Source organism: Anolis carolinensis, chromosome 5 (assembly GCF_035594765.1).
Source record: "Anolis carolinensis isolate JA03-04 chromosome 5, rAnoCar3.1.pri, whole genome shotgun sequence".
Lineage (NCBI taxonomy): Eukaryota > Metazoa > Chordata > Lepidosauria > Squamata > Dactyloidae > Anolis > Anolis carolinensis.
Window position 1 is genome coordinate 205,943,754 of NC_085845.1, and position 19,951 is coordinate 205,963,704.

General features: G+C 45.6%; 2 protein-coding genes across 2 annotated transcripts in view; both read left to right on the forward strand.

Moving 5' to 3' along the window:
- Nucleotides 1–19,951, forward strand: part of LOC100551841 (C-type lectin BpLec) — a 520,120-nt gene that overhangs the window by 216,945 nt on the left and 283,224 nt on the right. The gene's annotated exons all lie outside the window — the stretch shown is intronic.
- The window catches only part of cpt1b (carnitine palmitoyltransferase 1B), a 56,997-nt gene that overhangs the window by 25,210 nt on the left and 11,836 nt on the right, over nt 1–19,951 (forward strand). Inside the window, exons 6-14 of the mRNA XM_008123020.2 lie at nt 2,385–2,522; nt 3,953–4,030; nt 6,638–6,745; nt 7,954–8,038; nt 9,682–9,877; nt 10,405–10,590; nt 11,804–11,909; nt 14,747–14,863; nt 17,104–17,268. Of these exons, the coding sequence (XP_008121227.2) occupies nt 2,385–2,522; nt 3,953–4,030; nt 6,638–6,745; nt 7,954–8,038; nt 9,682–9,877; nt 10,405–10,590; nt 11,804–11,909; nt 14,747–14,863; nt 17,104–17,268 (1,179 nt within the window). The remainder of the gene's footprint in view (nt 1–2,384; nt 2,523–3,952; nt 4,031–6,637; nt 6,746–7,953; nt 8,039–9,681; nt 9,878–10,404; nt 10,591–11,803; nt 11,910–14,746; nt 14,864–17,103; nt 17,269–19,951) is intronic.

The window sequence follows — 19,951 nt, forward strand, 5'->3', positions numbered from 1 at the left end:
TGGGAGTTGTAGTTGAGAGCGAGATATCGAATGCATCTAGAATGAATACTGGCTGACCCCACTTGGACTGCTATGGCTCAATGCTATGGAGCCCTGGGAGTTGTAGTTGAGAGCGAGATATCGAATGCATCTAGAATGAATACTGGCTGACCCCACTTGGACTGCTATGGCTCAATGCTATGGAGCCCTGGGAGTTGTAGTTTAGAGAGAGATATAGAATGCATCTAGAATGAATACTGGCTGACCCCACTTGGACTGCTATGGCTCAATGCTATGGAGCCCTGGGAGTTGTAGTTGAGAGCGAGATATCGAATGCATCTAGAATGAATACTGGCTGACCCCACTTGGACTGCTATGGCTCAATGCTATGGAGCCCTGGGAGTTGTAGTTTAGAGAGAGATATAGAATGCATCTAGAATGAATACTGGCTGACCCCACTTGGACTGCTATGGCTCAATGCTATGGAGCCCTGGGAGTTGTAGTTTAGAGAGAGATATAGAATGCATCTAGAATGAATACTGGCTGACCCCACTTGGACTGCTATGGCTCAATGCTATGGAGCCCTGGGAGTTGTAGTTGAGAGCGAGATATCGAATGCATCTAGAATGAATACTGGCTGACCCCACTTGGACTGCTATGGCTCAATGCTATGGAGCCCTGGGAGTTGTAGTTGAGAGCGAGATATCGAATGCATCTAGAATGAATACTGGCTGACCCCACTTGGACTGCTATGGCTCAATGCTATGGAGCCCTGGGAGTTGTAGTTGAGAGCGAGATATCGAATGCATCTAGAATGAATACTGGCTGACCCCACTTGGACTGCTATGGCTCAATGCTATGGAGCCCTGGGAGTTGTAGTTGAGAGCGAGATATCGAATGCATCTAGAATGAATACTGGCTGACCCCACTTGGACTGCTATGGCTCAATGCTATGGAGCCCTGGGAGTTGTAGTTGAGAGCGAGATATCGAATGCATCTAGAATGAATACTGGCTGACCCCACTTGGACTGCTATGGCTCAATGCTATGGAGCCCTGGGAGTTGTAGTTGAGAGCGAGATATCGAATGCATCTAGAATGAATACTGGCTGACCCCACTTGGACTGCTATGGCTCAATGCTATGGAGCCCTGGGAGTTGTAGTTGAGAGCGAGATATCGAATGCATCTAGAATGAATACTGGCTGACCCCACTTGGACTGCTATGGCTCAATGCTATGGAGCCCTGGGAGTTGTAGTTTAGAGAGAGATATAGAATGCATCTAGAATGAATACTGGCTGACCCCACTTGGACTGCTATGGCTCAATGCTATGGAGCCCTGGGAGTTGTAGTTGAGAGCGAGATATCGAATGCATCTAGAATGAATACTGGCTGACCCCACTTGGACTGCTATGGCTCAATGCTATGGAGCCCTGGGAGTTGTAGTTGAGAGCGAGATATCGAATGCATCTAGAATGAATACTGGCTGACCCCACTTGGACTGCTATGGCTCAATGCTATGGAGCCCTGGGAGTTGTAGTTTAGAGAGAGATATAGAATGCATCTAGAATGAATACTGGCTGACCCCACTTGGACTGCTATGGCTCAATGCTATGGAGCCCTGGGAGTTGTAGTTGAGAGCGAGATATCGAATGCATCTAGAATGAATACTGGCTGACCCCACTTGGACTGCTATGGCTCAATGCTATGGAGCCCTGGGAGTTGTAGTTGAGAGCGAGATATCGAATGCATCTAGAATGAATACTGGCTGACCCCACTTGGACTGCTATGGCTCAATGCTATGGAGCCCTGGGAGTTGTAGTTTAGAGAGAGATATAGAATGCATCTAGAATGAATACTGGCTGACCCCACTTGGACTGCTATGGCTCAATGCTATGGAGCCCTGGGAGTTGTAGTTTAGAGAGAGATATAGAATGCATCTAGAATGAATACTGGCTGACCCCACTTGGACTGCTATGGCTCAATGCTATGGAGCCCTGGGAGTTGTAGTTGAGAGCGAGATATCGAATGCATCTAGAATGAATACTGGCTGACCCCACTTGGACTGCTATGGCTCAATGCTATGGAGCCCTGGGAGTTGTAGTTTAGAGAGAGATATAGAATGCATCTAGAATGAATACTGGCTGACCCCACTTGGACTGCTATGGCTCAATGCTATGGAGCCCTGGGAGTTGTAGTTGAGAGCGAGATATCGAATGCATCTAGAATGAATACTGGCTGACCCCACTTGGACTGCTATAGCTCAGTGCTATGAAGCCTTGAGAGATGTAGTTTGGAGAGGCATATGCCTTCATTGGCAGGCCATTCTTGGGCATATAGAGGGGTCCGAAAGAGGAGAGATTCTCCCCAGAACCCCCTTGACAAACCCCCGTCCTTTCCCCCCGCAGTACCTGGAGTCCGTCCGCCCGCTGTTGGATGAGGAGCGATTCCTGGACATGGAGGCCCTGGCCTTGGACTTCCAGCAGCGCCTGGCCCCACGGCTCCAGAAGTACCTCCTCCTCAAGTCCTGGTGGGCCACCAACTACGTGAGTCCCAATGGTCATTGATCAACACCGCTCTCTGGAAAGGACCCCCAAACGCCAACCCCCTTCAAATATTGTTAGAGATGTCATCCTGCACTGCTCAAGTCTCTCTTACTAGATAGCAAGCATAGAATAGACTGAGGGACACCTCTCTATACTCCCATGTATGCCAGATAGGCTTTACTGTTTCTTCCTTCTTCCTGTTCTGTTTAGATCCACCCATTCACTTGTTTATTTATTTATTTATTAACAGTATTTATATTCCGCCCTTCTCACCCCAAAGGGGACTCAGGGCAGATCATATCTATATATATAAAAGGGTAATGAAATTTCGGCCTAGGACAAAACAACAGAACTACACATCCCAGAAACACTAAACTTGGCAGCACAACCCCTCATCCATGCCTCTACGTTCATACAACAAAAAGAAAAGAAAAATAAAGTCCTCATTAGAGGGAGAGGAATAATTGTTTTTATCCCATTGCTGCCAGTTAGAAGGTTAAGCTCCGTCAGGGGAAAACCTTTACCCTTTATCCTAACTACCACCAATACCTCAATACTTTATTTCCCATACCACCATACTTCACCACAGCAACGCGTGGCCGGGCACAGCTAGTTGCATATATAAGGCAAACATTCAATGCCATAACATAGAACAGAGACAGACGGCAGGCACGGGTTGATTTAGCAATGTGATCTCTCCTAGGGATTTGAGGTAACTTCCTCAATTTAGATTGGAATTTTTATGGCCCTAGAGAAGAAAGGGACTACCCATGCAGCTTGGTCCCCATTCTGATCCTGATTTTCTTTCTGATCCCTTGGTTTCATCAAAAGGGATGCATTTTACCTCTTCTCATAGGCAAAATGTGACTATCTAGATTTGTTTGTTATTTTCACCAGCCTACCTATCTTAGACCTAGCTAAGATAAGCTAGTTAGCTCCAAACCTTTTCTATCCACAATGGATTTCTTTTACCTCAATAAATACTTTTAAACTTTTAAGCTGACTGCCATCCTTTGCCATCCTGAAGAACAAAGGCTTTCCTGAAACTCACTTCACGCAAGTTTCCTGCTGTTTTGGAAGGCATACTTCCACACACTCTGCTATTTTCCTGGGAATTTACCTCTCAAAAGAGGGTCATTTGAGCTTAACCGCAGATTCCCAACAAATATGTTAGGATTGTGTCCAATCCAAGCCATCCCGACAGACCCCCAATCTATAATCCACTAGAGTTGGAAGTCTTCCCCCCCCCCAAAAAAAAAGACCATCTAGTCCTTCTGTCATGCAGGAAGACACCACCTTAACCATCCTGGCAGACAACCAGCCTGCCTGTCCCCTCCTGCTCCATTTTGCCCCTTCCCCAGGACCTTCACCACCACCTTCTCAGCCCCTTTCTTTGTTTCCCCTCCAACGAGTGCCTCTTTCCCCCTCAGGTGAGTGACTGGTGGGAGGAATACATCTACCTCCGAGGAAGGAGCCCCATCATGGTCAACAGCAACTACTACGTCATGGTGAGCATGGGGGGGGGGCTTCAGGGTGGGCACCTTCCCAGGTGGCAGTCATGGGTGGTCACATCAGCCAATGAGAGTGGCCACCTCGTAGGGAAAGCCCAGGAAGGTCTGATGCTGTCCTGTTTTGCTCCAGAAACAGCCTTACAACACGAGCAAAGGTAACAAAAAAAGACTTACTTCAGTATAACAACAACAACAGCAACAATGCAAACAAAAGCAATGCAAGATCTTACAGCAGATGTGAAGCAAAAGTCTTTGGCACAAGTCTTCGCAACAGCAAGAGTCTTTAGCAAAAAAAGGCTTAAAGTACCGTATATACTCGAGTATAAGCTGACCCGAATATAAGCCGAGGCACTTAATTTTACCACAAAAACTGGGAAAACTTATTGATTCGAGTATAAGACAAGGGTGGGAAATGCAGCAGTTAAATGTTTTTGAATACAGTAGAGTCTCACTTATCCAACACTCGCTTATCCAATGTTCTGGATTATCCAACGCATTTTTGTAGTCAATGTTTTCAATACATCATGATATTTTGGTGCCACATTCATAAATACAGTAATCACTACATAGCATTACTGTGTATTGAACTACTTTTTCTGTCCAATTTGTTGCATAACATGTTTTGGTGCTTAATTTGTAAAATCATAACCTAATTTGATGTTTAATAGGCATTTCCTTAATCCCTCCTTATTATCCAACATATTCGCTTATCCAACATTCCGCCGGCCCATTTATGTTGGATAAGTGAGACTCTACTGTATTTATATAAAACTGTAATTTAAGATAATAATAAGACTTTAATAAGATAAGACTGTCCAACTCTGAATACCTATATATTCAAGTATAAGCTGACCTGAATAGAAGCCGGCTAGGACTCTCATTCGAGTATAATAGTATAAATACTAGGCTTATACTCGAGTATATACAGTATACAGGAACAAGAGTCTGTGGTCAGAAGTCTCTTGCAAAGCCAACGCTGAAACTGTAGCATGGAGACCAGAACACAAAATGCACCATGTATGTCGGTTGCAGCCAACACTGACTACTGGCTTTGCTGCTAATTTATAGTCCTGAGCTTCCAGCACAGCTGTGATTCTGGCTGACCTTCTCCTTTCCTCTTCTACCCTTCGCCGCTCTAAAAATGTAGGGACTTGTAGTATGTTCTCCTCACCTTCTCCTTCCTCAACACTTGGCCCCAAATCCCCAAGTACCACCTCTTCAGCTTCCTATTCTACCTCCTCTTCAGAAGCAGAAGAGAAGTCCACAACAGATGCCACCTCTCCATTGTCAGTAATTTTGTGCTCAATCTATGAGGGATGGAAGTTCTCTTAAGTATCGTAGTAACCTTGTCATGCCTAATCAGAACAGCAACCCCAGGCAAAGACAACAGAGGTTTCTTTCTACAATCAGGAAGGGCTTTTATTTTGCTGTTTCAGCAATACATACACACAAAGCTCTGTACAAAAAAACAAATCCTCTCACTCGCTTCTCCTTTCAGCAATCTTGACAGCAATTCTCCCATGTAGATCTCTCTTCTTCTTTGTCCGTACGATCAGCAGCAACAGCGCCACTCATCCACAGTCATTATGCCAGCTGTTCCACTTTTATCCTGGATCTGACCAATTACATATTGTATTGCATCATCTATAGTGCCCCAACATTGCACCGTGGCTGCATCAGACATCAGACATGTCAGGGGGTTAATCATCTCCGAACCACCTTGATTTATTGGTGAGTCAGGCCTCTCACCAATCCATCCTCCGTCAGACTGCTTGAGCATCCGGCTAAGCAGCACCAACAAATGACACCACAGTCATAATTCAGCTGCGCACAGCGGTTCCAAGGCTTTATTTATATGCAAACTATTTACAAGTTACAAAGTCCATCGCTCATAGGACACATGCTTCCCTCAGCTAAAAGGCAAAGCTCTTCTGCAGGCAACTCCCACATTCCATAGCAGAATGATGAACGTCCTGTCCACCCTTCTGAGACTGGAAGGCTTGACCAATTGGCTAGGCAGGCTATCACTCAACCTGGCCTGCCATTAACCCTTGTGCTGCTGGAAAGCATGCTGGAATACACAGTGCAAAACTCCCAGCAGCAAAACACTTGATTCAACATGTCACCCTTACACCAAAATACACCAACAAGGCATTGCTCCACTAGATTAATCATCTTCTGAAACTTGCCTTGTCCTGACTCCTCAGTCAGTACCTGGATATGATGACATACTTTGTTTTCATTACAAATCCTGACAACCATGACCCCCGCATATCCATGTCAGTTGTCCTTGAGATAAGAAAAGAGTATAATATGTCTTGCACAGCCATTGTTCGCTCTCTTGCACTGGAACCACATGAATTGTAAGTTTGAATTGTATGTCATGTAAAATAAAGAGAAAAGGCCATTCTTTCTGAACTGATAGAAAGGCTACGGCTGATGGATTTACTGGGACCAGAAAGGAAAGCAGAGTTGCCACGTACTCAGAGAACAGATTTTTCCTGAGTCGCGAAGGGGGGGAACTGAGACAAGATTTATGTTTGCCTCAATTCCTAAACCATACCGACAGTCTCAACGTCCCACTTTCTCTCTTTCCTCAACCAGGACTTCCTATACACCACTCCAACCCACCTCCAGGCTGCCCGTGCTGGCAACGCCGTCCACTCCATCCTCCTCTACCGACGCCGGCTGGACCGGGAGGACTTGGCCCCTGTGAGTCACAGCACAAGGAGACCCCACCCCTTCCCAAAAATGGGTCCTAGGAAGGTTCCCTGTAATCCAAAAGGGTCAAGGGGGTTCCCAGAACTGAGAGATCTTTGGGAACACCTTGTCATGGCTTTTGCTGAGGACAAAGGCGAAGGTGAGAGCTTTCTTTGTCCAGCATCTGAGTCGGGGCAAACATAGATCGGCAGCATGAGCAGTCCGGCATTGAGGAACCCAGCCCTTAGGAGATGGGGATACAGAGTCAGGCAGGATCAGGGGCTTCAGGAAGTATTCCAGCTAGGCTGCAATGAAGAACGAATCCCATTCATCTGAGGAGATCCAGTTGGTTGGCTGAGAGGAAGGCCAACAGATGGGATCACTTGAGAAAGTGACATAAATAGCTAGAGTCTGGATTAGTTAGTTGCTGGAAGCAACGTTGGTGAAATTGTTACAGCCTCAGTCTTTGTTGGTGAACCTTGACTTTGATGTGTGGTATGCGTTTTGGCTTGCAGCCTCGGTGTTGGTGAGATTACTTGGCTTTGAACATGTTGGGAAGGACTTTGGGCTACTCTTGTGTCTCACCCTTATTTTGACTGGCTGCTGTGGATGACCTTAGACTGCTTTGGACTATGATACAGTTTGTGGCTGTTTAACAGTAATTTGGTGGATAGGACTGTGAAACACCTGGTGTAGTCATTAGTGGTCCTTCTGTTCTGGGGAAGGGTCTTTTTTTGGATTGCCACTCCTAGCATTAGTGTATTTTATTTTGTAATGGATATTATTTACTGTATTGTTTATTGTATTGTGTTCTGCTGTTCTTTTATATGCTGTTTACATTGTATTGTTTTGGGCGTGGCCCCATGTAAGCCGCCCCGAGTCCCCGTTGGGGAGATGGTGGCGGGGTATAAATAAAGTTTTATTATTATTATTATTATTATTATTATTATTATTATTATTATTATTATTATTATTATTATCTGGGGGATTCTGGCAGTTGCAGTCCAAAAAGACCCATTTTCTCCACACTCTGGAAGCCCTAGCCTGAAGAGTTTGGAGGGAACTGGACTGAGGGCAGATTTATGGAAGCCAGGGAAACCCCATTGGGCGAGCCACACTCCCTCGCAACCTCATGATTGGGTCCCTTCATGGTCGCCATCAGTCAGAAATGATGCGGTCATGCAGTGGCAATAACAGATGCATCCTTTTTTGGCTTTCAGGTGATGGCACTTGGGGTTGTGCCCCTGTGCTCCTATCAGATGGAGAGGATCTTCAACACGACCCGGATCCCTGGCAAGCAGGCAGGTGAGTCCAGATGGGGAGGGGGTCACAGAGGAACAGCTACCCCATTCCCTATTGGCTGAAGAGGTGGATCAGTTAGGCCCTATAAAGCCCTACATGGGCTTAGGTCTACGTAGATTTGGTGGGGAAAGGACCATCAACCTCATACTCCCTTTCTTACTTCAACCGAGAGAGGAACAACCATTTGTTTTGAAAATAGGAGCATCTCCTTCCTTTTGTCCTGGGAGATGTTTCAATTTCAAGCTGATTCTCATTTGTGTGTGTTTATTTATTTATTTATGACAATATTTATATCCCGCCCTTCTCACCCAACAGGGGACTCAGGGCGGCTTACAATAAAACAGACATTTAAAAACAGTACAATACACTATAAATCAGTTAAAAAATTAACTTACTTATAACATTCATAAAATGCATTTATAAAATATAGATAGGCGTGTACAAGTTTAAAAGACTGGGTCTGTCAATTGAGTTCCAGTATACATAATAGTAATTAATGCTGCTGATTCTTATTCGAAAGCCTGGCCCCACAACCAAGTTTTTACCTTCCTACGGAAGGATAGGAGGGAGGGAGCCTGCCTGACTTCAATGGGGAGGGCGTTCCATAGGCCGGGAGCCACCACTGAAAAGGCCCTGTCTCTCGTCCCCGCCAGCCGCACCTGTGAGGCTGACGGGACCGCGAGCAGGGCCTCATCCGACGATCTTAAGCTTCGAGGTGGGTCGTAGCGGGAGACACGTTCGGACAGATAAGCTGGGCCGGAACCGTTTAGAGCTTTATAGGCTAAAGCCAGCACCTTGAATTGTGCTCGGTAGCTAATCGGCAGCCAGTGGAGCTGGCGTAACAGAGGAGTAGTGCGCTCCCTGAACGCCGCTCCAGTTATTAACCTGGCAGCCTCCCGTTGGACTAATTGAAGCTTCCGAACAGTCTTCAAAGGCAGCCCCACGTAGAGTGCGTTGCAGTAGTCTAAACGGGATGTAAGGAGAGCATGGACCACCGTGGCCAAGTCTGGCTTCCCAAGGTACGGTCGCAGCTGGCTCACAAGTTTTAATTGTGCGAAGGCTCCCCTAGCCACCGCTGAGACCTGGGGCTCCAGGCTCAACGATGTTGTTTCTATCCTTGTGGATCGCTCCTGAGTCTTAGAGCGACCATGGGATACAGAACAAAGAAATGTTTCTCTCCACGAGTTTCATCATGAAAGAACAACTCCTTAACTCCAATTCCATCTGAATAGGTAGTATTTTTGGCATAAGGATGCAGTCCATCTTCCATCCTGCCTACGCACATTTAGCATGTGCAATGTTATCTCCCAGAAGTTCTGTACGCAAATACAGACTTTTGAATCTTACAGCTTTGTTTTGTCTCTGAGCCTTTCCTTAGCGCATGAGCAGAATGGGGAAGCGGAGGGGAAACTGGACTTAATCTTGCTCTAATACTATTCTCTCCCCAAATTGTGACTCATTCTGCTACCTCTGCTATTGAGCCAGGGATCACAGGTGGCTCGTATTTTCAGGGGTGTTTTAATTCAAACAGATTAAGGCAACATTTAGTGAAAGGTCCAGTTTCCATATGCAATTCTGCTCCCCCGGCCATGGCTTGCTTCGAGGGGGGAATATGGCCATTTACGGTCTCGTTTCATAACCTCCAGATCGGCTCCTGCACCTGTCCGACAGCCGGCACCTGGCCGTCTTCCACAAGGGCCGCTTCTTCAAGGTGTGGCTCTATCACGCGGGGAAGCTGCTCCCGCCCCGCGACCTGGAGATGCAGTTCCAGCGCATCCTGGATGACCCTTCGCCCCCCGAGACGGGAGAGGAGAGGCTGGCCGCCCTCACCGCCGGAGAGAGGTCAGTGGGAGGGTCACTGCAAGGTTCAAGGGGATCCCAAGGACCATCTAGTTCATCCTCTTGGAAAGTGAGGCCAGATGACCATCTGTTGGGGGTGTCTTGATTGGGTTTTCCTGCATGGCAGAGTTGGGGGTGGACTGGATGGCCCTTGGGTCTCCTCCAACTTTGTGATTCTATAGGGAAGGACCCACACCTAAAGGGAGGTGGTCAACTCTGCTCACCAGAGTTGGAGGGACTACTAGGGTTATCCAGCCAACCCATGGGAAAGTGAAGGTATCTGTAGTTAAATCGTCCCAAGAGAAAGGAGGTTGCCAGAAGGGAAGAAAATTGTAGGGCCATGGGAGTTGGGATCCCAAGGCAAGCGAAGGGATCCACAGGTCAAGCAACTCAAGAGGAAGGAGGGGAGTGAACTGTGGCATCATTGGAGTTAGGAGCATCTCAAGACCATCTAGTCCACGCTGGAAGATCCACCCCTTTTGATGGTGTTGGTGGTGACCACCATCTCCCGCTCCCCGTTTCTCTCCCAGGCTCCCATGGGCTGAGGCCCGGGAGAAGTACTTCAGCCGCGGGAAGAACAAGGCCTCGCTGGACTGCGTGGAGCGGGCCGCCTTCTTTGTGACGCTGGATGAGGAGGAGCATGGCTTCGACCCCGACAAGGAGGACAGCCTGGACCGCTACTCCAAGAGCCTTCTGCATGGACAATGCTGTGACAGGTAAGGAGGCGCCTCCGCTTCACCCACCAGGTCAGGGCCCCTCTCTGGCGCAGCACGTTGCCATGTTGCCTGGCATTGCATTGTGTTGCCCTTGTGGTGTGTGATTTGCCATTGAGCTACCGCTGGGGTCCCAAAAGTGTAGCTTGGCTGGCATTGTTGGAACTCGCTCCCATGTCCCTCTGTTGTAGCCCAGCCTCCATCTGAGCTGTCAGGTGAGCCTGAGGTTGGGCCTGTTCAGCCTGTGATTGTCCCTGCACCTGGCTCATCAGAAGTCTCTGGGTGTGGGCCTGAGATTCCTGTTCCTATGCAGCCAGAGTTTGTCCCAATGGATTCTGGGACCAGAGACATGATGGTTTTAAGAAGACAGCTTGAACCGCATTCCTCAAAGGAGTCAAGGTTGGAGTTTGACAGAAGGAGGGTGATTAATCAGCAGAGGAGAGAAAGGAAGTATTTCAGACCATTTATTATTGAAACAAAATAATGAGCAGACTTCTCATGGGAAGAGACCTTGAATTTCCCTTAAGAAGGGCTGCTTTCTCTGAATGATTCAGAGGTGGTAACTTTGCTTATTGAAGAGAGAGAGTGATATCTGCTTCGTGCTCCTGTGAATTCCATGTTATTTCCTGTAGCTTGTGCCTTGATTCCAGTATTATTTCCTGCAGCTTTGTACCTTGATTCCAGTTTCAGCCTTGTTCTTGTTTCTGGGGATTTCTGTGTATATAGTTGATGTTCTTGTGAACTTAAACCCATTCTATTGACTCTGAACTTTGAAATTGCTACTGCTTGCATATAATCTTCAATAAATAGCTTACAACAGCAACCCACAACTACAGTTTCCTCCTCTTCCTGGCTTGCAGGTCATCCATTTAGGCAGGAGGAGGAGGAGGGTATTTATAGGCCTTATATTTGCATTAGGTAAAGAAATAAGGTATTTAAACCAGCTATTTGCAACCTAATGAAGTTTTGCTATGCCTTCCTCCACCAAACAACAAGTACATGGTTTTCTCATATACGCTCATTCCCATTCCATATATGAATATTAACACCTGTGCGTCGTGCATACTTACGGCTGGATATATATGTTAATACTGAAGGATATCGAGGCAGGCAGGCTTTGGGGCTTCCCCTCACCTGTGCCAGTCCATACCTGTGGCTCCCAGGTGAGGCTGCTGCCCCATTTATTGCTGACGATGATGCTGCCTTCTGCCTTCAGGTGGTTCGACAAGTCCTTCTCCCTGGTGGTCTACCGCAACGGGAAGCTGGGGGCCAATGCGGAGCATTCCTGGGCCGACGCCCCCATCATCGGACACCTTTGGGAGGTGAGCACCGCTCCCCTTTGGAGGGAGAGGACGTCGATCCTTTCATCTGTCTGAGTTTTAAAACACACTGGCATATTTAGAAGGCAAAGTGCTAAGTAAAGTGCTGAGTTGCGGTGACTAGGCAAGTGTTGTAGCCCAGCCTGCACCTGAGCTGTCAGGTGAGCTTGGGGTTGGGCCTGTTCTGTTAATGTGGGATTTGGGTATTGGTAGTGTTTAAATGAAATTTGTGTCTTGCCTGTATTGCATACTGATTGCATCATCCAGAGTGTAACGTAGTCTGGAAAGAGTTAATTACTAAGAAGCTGTGATGTCCTTGATGTGTGGCTGGAACCAGGGAGTGTCCAGACACAAGTGTGTGTGCATTGCTGATTGCATCAGTTCTGATCAGATCTGTTCTGTTATGTTCTGAGTTGAGTCGGGTGCTGTCTGCTGAGAGTCAAGTCCTGTGTCCATTGTCTACAAGTCTGCTTTGTCTTTATTACTGCTTTCAGTAAAACTTGTGTATAGTTTTACCATCGTCTCTGATGTCTCTTCGTTCAGCGTTCCACTGACTCCATCCAACTGCTGCTGCACTGCGTAAATTACTCTGACATGTTCAGCCTGTGATTGTGCCTACACCTGACCTGTCAGAAGACTCTGGGTTGGGGCCTAGAATTCCCATACAGCCAGAGCTAGAGAAGGTTGCTATCCCTGAGGATTCTGGGAACAGGCACACAATGGTTGAACCACATTCCTTGGGAGAGTCAAAGTCAAACTTTCCCTTGCCAGATGGGCATTTCAGTGGTGATATGACTAACGAGGTTGACAGAAAGAAAGCTATATATCAACAGAGACAAGAAAGGGAGGTTTTGAGGCAAAGCAGACAATTGTTAATGTGAAAAGGTTTTGAACAAACTTCCCACGGAAAGAGGCCTTGATTTCTGCTTTAAGAGGAACTGCTGCTGAGAAATTTTCAGAGGTGGTAACTTTGCTCACTGAGAGCTGCTCCTGTTTTTTGGACACATGTTTCATGCCTGTTTCTTGGACTCTTTTTTATGCTTCATGGAATCCTGTTTCATGTTCTTGTGGACTTTCATGCCAAGTTCCTGTAGCCTTGTATCTTGAGTTTTGTTCCAGTTCCTGTTATTGCTCCTAGGGATTTTGGATTACCAAGTCATTGTTCCTGAAAGCTTTGCAGTTTGGATTTTTTGTTCCAGTTAAAGATCTTGTTATTTGTCCCAATTTTGTTCCTGTTCCTTGGACTAATTTTGATACCTTGTTGAAATTCATTCTTGTGTTTGATTTCCATGAACCCTTGCTTCAAGATTCTCAAATATCTTGTACTTGATGGACTAATACTTTGTTTTATTGACTTTGGACTTTGATTTGCTTCTGCTTACATATATTCTTCAATAAATAGCTTGCTTTGCTCATAGTCTGGGGCTACAGTGTGTTTTGAGGTGTCTCTGCAGTCTAGGGTTGCAACAGCAAGTGCCTGATGAAACTATGGCCCCTTCTACACTGCCCTATATCCTAGGATTTGATCCCAGTGTTGCGGAATTTCATTTGGACGCGGGTGAAGAAAGCAGACTGACAGCAGAAGTTGTCTTCAAGATAGTTTACTTTTGGCCAAGAGCAGGTGACAACGTTAGCTAATGCCCAGAAAACGCAATGCCACCCCTTGCCTGTAGTGGCTTCCAATTTATACAATTTTACAGAAGCATGCGCAGAAAGCTAATTGACAATGGAATTTGCTGACTATTATAATTCTTTTGGACATGGGTAGCTGCTTGGAACTTATATAAGTCATTACTCATCACATCAGGTGAAGTGTCCATAGTTTGCTCTACGTATGCACTATCCTCGGGTGACATGTTCATAGTTCATGCCATGTATGCACCATTCGGCAAGCCAAATCATTAATGCAGTTTGCATGACCTTATATTGTGAGCAAAGAGCAAATGTCAGGCAGAACATGTCCTGTCAACACTTTCATGGAAAAACAATGTTTTTGAGTAAAGGTCGTCTAGGTAAGGGATTTTAAAATAAAATACAGTAGAGTCTCACTTATCCAAGCTAAACGGGCTGGCAGAAGCTTGGATAAGTGAATATCTTGGATAATAAGGAGGGATTAAGGAAAAGCCTATTAAACATCAAATTAGGTTATGATTTTACAAATTAAGCACCAAAACATCATGCTATACAACAAATTTGACAGAAAAAGTAGTTCAATACGCAGTAATGTTATGCTGTAATTACTGTATTACGAATTTAGCACCAAAATATCATGATATATTGAAAACATTGACTACAAAAATGGCTTGGATAATCCAGAGGCTCGGATAAGTGAGGCTTGGATAAGTGAGACTCTACTGTATTCAAGAGTTGCTGCATTACCAGATTATCTGCTTATCCCAGATTTTATGGCAGTGGTGACTCATATAATCCAGTTCAAAGCAGACAATCTGGAATCAGATCCTGGGATATAGACCAGTGTAGACCCAACCTATGAACGCACCATAAGTGAGCATAAAACAGCCAGCCAACACGTGGATTGATGATGGATGGATGATGGCTGCTGATTGTTGGATGTACCACTGTTGGAGAGTCAGAGGATCGTAGGAGAGAGTGTGCATAGCTGTGTATATTGCTGTAAATATCTGTGTTGCTGCAACTGAAGACAAAGCCTTCCTGTGGAACGAAACTGCTGTATGTGCTGTCTAATGTTCCTGCAAGTATCTCCCACACAAGAGTGCATAGAATCTGCTTAGAGGCTGAGTAGAGTAGCCTCCAGCTCTCTGCATTGGGGTGAAGATCCTGGCCTCACCCTCCATTTCACACCCTCCTTGCCTCCCCAGTTCATGCTGGCCACCGACCACTTCCAGCTGGGCTACTGCAGCGACGGCCATTGCCACGGGGTGCCCAACACCGCTCTGCCGCCGCCACAGCGTTTGACCTGGGACATCCCTGAGGAGGTATTATTTATTCATTTATTTGCAGTATTTATATTCCGCCCTTCTTTCTCACCCCGAAGGGGACTCAGGGCGGATTACAATGAACACATATATGGCAAACATTCAATGCCAACAGACAAACAACATTCAGTTTTAGACAGACACAGAGGCATTTAACATTTTTTCCAGCTTCACGATTCCAGCCACAGGGGGAGCTGTTGCTTCACTCTCCACTAGTGGCTGTAATTCCTCATTCCTTTCCTCGTGTTTTGCTGGCAGTTTTATGATGTTGTAAACTAGTTAAATTAGCCTCCCGCATAAAGCGTACCTAAATTTCCCTACTTGACAGATGCAACTGTCTTTTGGGGCTGGGTCAACAGCAAGCCGGGCTATTTAATGGTCGGGGGCTTAACCCGACCTGGACTTCGAACTCATGACCTCTCGGTCAGTGGTGATTTATTGCAGCTGGTTACTAGCCAGCTGTGCCACAGCCCGGCCAAAGGTAGGTCTTTGGGCGTTCTGGCTCAAGGTCTGCATCCCCCCCCCCCCCAACAGAAGTCTGTGTTGTGGTTCAGTCTGATGATGAAGAAAGGGGATTTGGGGAACAGCAGTTAGGACAGAAGTTTGTCCCTGGAAATGTTGCTGTTTCTGAAATGCAGGTGGATTCGGAAAGTGTTGATAGCTTAGAAAAACAGAGGTCGGTGGATGCCTCTGAGTTTAGCAGAGATGCTGCCGAAGTTTGTGATCAGGATGACCTTTCACTGGAGTCTGAGAATTGTCCACAAAGTCCAGATGTGTTGTCCAAGGTTTTCATGGCCAGGGTCACAGGGTTGTTGTATGTCTTTTGGGCTGTCTGGCCATGTTCCAGAAGCATTCTCTCCTGACGTTTCGCCCACATCTATAGCAGGCATCCTCAGAGGTTGTGAGGTCTGTTGGAAACTAGGCAAGTGAGGTTTATTTATCTGTGGAAAGTCCAGGGTGTGGGAGGGGGAAAAACACAAACCTCTTTGTCAGTTGTAGGCCAGTGTTAATGTTGCAGTTAATCACCCTAATTAGCACTGAAAAAGCTTCATCTTCCTGTCTTTTTTGCCTGGGGGCATCCTCTGATCAGAGTCATCAGATGCCCCTGGAACTTTTCTGTTTTTCAGGGTGTTGCCCCACACTTACTGTTCTGATTTTTGAGTTTTTTAAAGTCCAGATGGGAACGAAGGGGATGAATTTGTGTTAGATAGGGATTCCAGGATGGGGCCCCTGGTGGCGCAGTGTGTTAAAGCACTGAGCTGCTGAACTTACAGACCAAAAGGTCCCAGGTTCAAATCCCGGGAGTGGAGTGAGCGCCGGCTGTTAGCCCCAGCTCCTGACAACCTAGCAGTTCGAAAACATGCCAATGTGAGTAGATCAATAGGTACTGCTCCTATTGGCGGGAAGGTAATGGCGCTCCATGCAGTCATGACAGTGGCCACATGACCTTGGAGGTGTCTATGGACAACGCCGGCTCTTGGGCTTAGAAATGGAGATGAGCACCAACCCCCAGAGTCGGTCACGACTGGACTTAACATCAGGGGAAACCTTTACCTTTTTACCTAGGGATTCCAGGTTGAAATTGAAATCAGGCCCCAGACGCTCCGTGAGAATTGGAGGCAAGCGTGGGAGGGCTAGAGCTCAAAGGAATGTGTTTTTCAGTTGCAAGGAGGTTTTCAAGTAGATGTAATTTGGAGAAAGATTTTAGTCAGAGCAACATTGTTGTTGGAGATACAACTCTTACTTAGTTTTGGTTCATTCCTCGTCTCAGGTGTTTGGGTTATACTTTTGAAGCTCATGTTTTATTTATTTATTATTATTATTATTATTTATTACATGCATTTATACCCCGCCCTTCTCCCCGAGGGGACTCAGAGCGGCTTACATTCTGTTTTCTGGTTTCTACGGATTTGCTTAGTTATTCTTGGGACTCTGTACTTTTATCTACGAACACTCTGAACTGTGTTTTATGGATTGCTTTCTCAATTGGATTCTTGCTTTCTTTACTGCTTTTTATTAATTTCGCTATTCTTTATCAATAACGGAAAAACCCAAGCCTGCTGTGGTGGAGTGTGTGTGTTGTGGCAAGGTGATCCAGGGCTGAGGTGGGACATCCTGGCCAGGCGAAGAGGCCTTCTTCTCTCTTAGCAGGGGGTTGGACTGGATGGCCCATGTGGTCTCTTCCAACTCTACTATTCTATGATTCTATGATTCTATGTGTCTCTCTTGCTCTCCTCCAGTGCTGCAACGTGATTGACGCTTCCTACGCCGTGGCCCGGGCGCTGGCAGACGACATCGACTTCCACAGCTTCCGGTTCGTTGAGTTCGGCAAGGGGCGCATCAAGAAGTGCCGGACCAGCCCGGACAGCTTCATCCAGATCGCCCTGCAGCTGGCACACTTCCGGGTAGGCAGAGCGGACCCTCCCGTGGCCTGAGACCCCCACTCACGATGGGCCAAAGGCTCAAGGAAAGGAGCTCTTTCTTTGACCCCGCAGGGTGGTCCAGGCAGCTCTACCCAAAAGCCCAGGCAAACAATCAAGCAAACAAAGGACGGGTCACCAGTGGACTCTATAAAAGAAGTTATTCATTTTATTTATTTACAGTATTTATATTCCGTCCTTCTTTCTCACCCCGAAGGGGACTCAGGGCGGATCACATTACACATATAGAGGCAAACATTCAATGCCTTAACATAGAACAAAGACAAAGACAAACACGGGCTCCGAGCTGGCCTCGAACTCATGACCTCTTGGTCAGAGTGATTTGTTGCAGCTGGCTGCTCAACAGCCTGCGCCACAGCCCGGGCCCATTAAAAATTTCATACCATTAAAAATTTTGAGAATCTATCAGGGTTGGCCATTAATATCCAAAAATCAGAAATTCTACATAAAAATCTGTCTTGGAAAGAGGTAAAAGAAATACAGACCATATCTGGGATAAAATCAGGAGAAAAGAAGTTAAAATATTTAGGCGTTTATATTCCCCAAAATTTAAACAATATAATACAATTACAGTAGAGTCTCACTTATCAAACGTTCTGGATTATCCAATGCATTTTTCTAGTCAGTGTTTTCAATATATCTATCCAGTCCAACCCCCTGCCAAGAAGCATTACATATGTATGTATGTATGTATGTAATGTCCATCAGTGGGGACTCGTATCTCTCAAACGACTCCACTGCATGCTATGAAATTCGGACACAACATAGCATTTGAACCGCCATGTGTTTAAGCCTACTCTCAAAACCTGACACACCTGAGAAAGGTAAAATCATACCCCAAAGCAATATATATATATACAGTAGAGTCTCACTTATCCAACACTCGCTTATCCAACGTTCTGGATTATCCAATGCATTTTTGTAGTCAATGTTTTCAATATAACGTGATATTTTGGTGCTAATTTCATAAATACAGTAATTGCAACATAATATTACTTCGTATTGAACTACTTTTTCTGTCAAATTTGTTGTATAACATGATGTTTTGGTGCTTAATTTGTAAAATCATAACCTATTTTGATATTTAATAGGCTTTTTCTTAATCTCTCCTTATTATCCAACATATTCACTTATCCAATATTCTGCCGGCCCGTTTATGTTGGATAAGTGAGACTCTACTGTAAGTTATAACCATTTATGGAAAAAAGTAAACAATCACATTCGTAATTGGAATAATCGGAACAGGGATATGTCAAACAAAATTAAGATAGTCAAAATCATGGTTCTCCCCAAATTTCTATTCCTATTTCAAGTCCTTTCATATAGTATCCCGAGTTCCAGTCTAGGAACTGGTCAGGCTGGAATCTGGGCCCATAACCAATTGTCAGAGTAATTTTCAGCACAGCAGTAGATGGAGTCAGTCGAATGCAGAACGAAGTGCCCTCCTCGAGGAGTCCTCCGGTGAGTTCGAGTGAAAGCACATAAATGCATCTTATGTGTAGGTTTAATCCTGTTTTAATATTTATGCCCTGAAAGTCTTCAATTGCACCGTTTTTCAGTGTTGTGAGTGGTCTTGCATGTCAGTCAAGAGACAAATGCAGGACATCATAACTGTCAGAGTAATTTAAGCAGCGCAGCAGCAGTTGGACGGAGTCAGTGGAACGCTGAACGAAGAGACATCAGAGACGATGGTAAAACTATATACAAGTTTTACTGAAAGCAGTAATCATCAAGACAAACAGACTTGCAGACAATTGACACAGGACTCTCACACTAGGCAGACAGAACAGAACTGAACTGAACTGAACTGATGTAATCAGTAATGCACAAACACTTGTGTCTGGACACTCCCCAGTTCCAGCCACACATCAAGGTCATCACAGCTTCTTGGTAATTAACTCTTTCCAGACTATAGTAAACTCTGGATGATGCAGTCAGTATGCAATACAATCCAAGACACAAATTACATTTAAACACTATCAAGACACAAATCCCACATTAACAGAAAATAATTAAGAAATGGGACAGGTCAATAAAAACTTGGATAACAGGTGGAAATAAAAACAGAATTCCCAATTCAGTATTCTATTCCTCAGAACAGAACAACGGAGAATGGGGGGCACCCAATCTACAAGACTATTATGAAGCCTGCCAATTAACAAGATTGTTAGAATTAGATTTTGATGAGTCAAGAAGATGGGTCAGAATCGAAAAAACAATAAACGGATGGCACAAATGCCTATGTTTGAAAGGATGGGTGGACAATAAAACTCTAAAAGAAATTGAAGGAGAACCGTGGAGTGCTGGTAAAAATGGCAAGGTAAATTACCAATAAATAAAGTAGATATACTCCCAATAGAGTTTTTAAACAATAAAAAGGAACAGATATTTGATAAAAAGCAAACAAAGGATGAGCCAAGACCAGATTTACATAAACAGAGAATTAAATGTCGAGGCAGGATAGGTGTGTGATTTAGGGGCCAGGCTTAGCATAGCTGGCTAAAACGCTGTGTTGCAGAAAAATTCTGCTGATCAAAAGGTCGGCAGTTCAAGCCCGAGTCAGGGGTGAGCACCCGCTGCCAGCCCCAGCTCACCTGCCCACCCAGCAGGTCAAAAGCAGAAATGCAAGTAGATTAAATAGGTACCG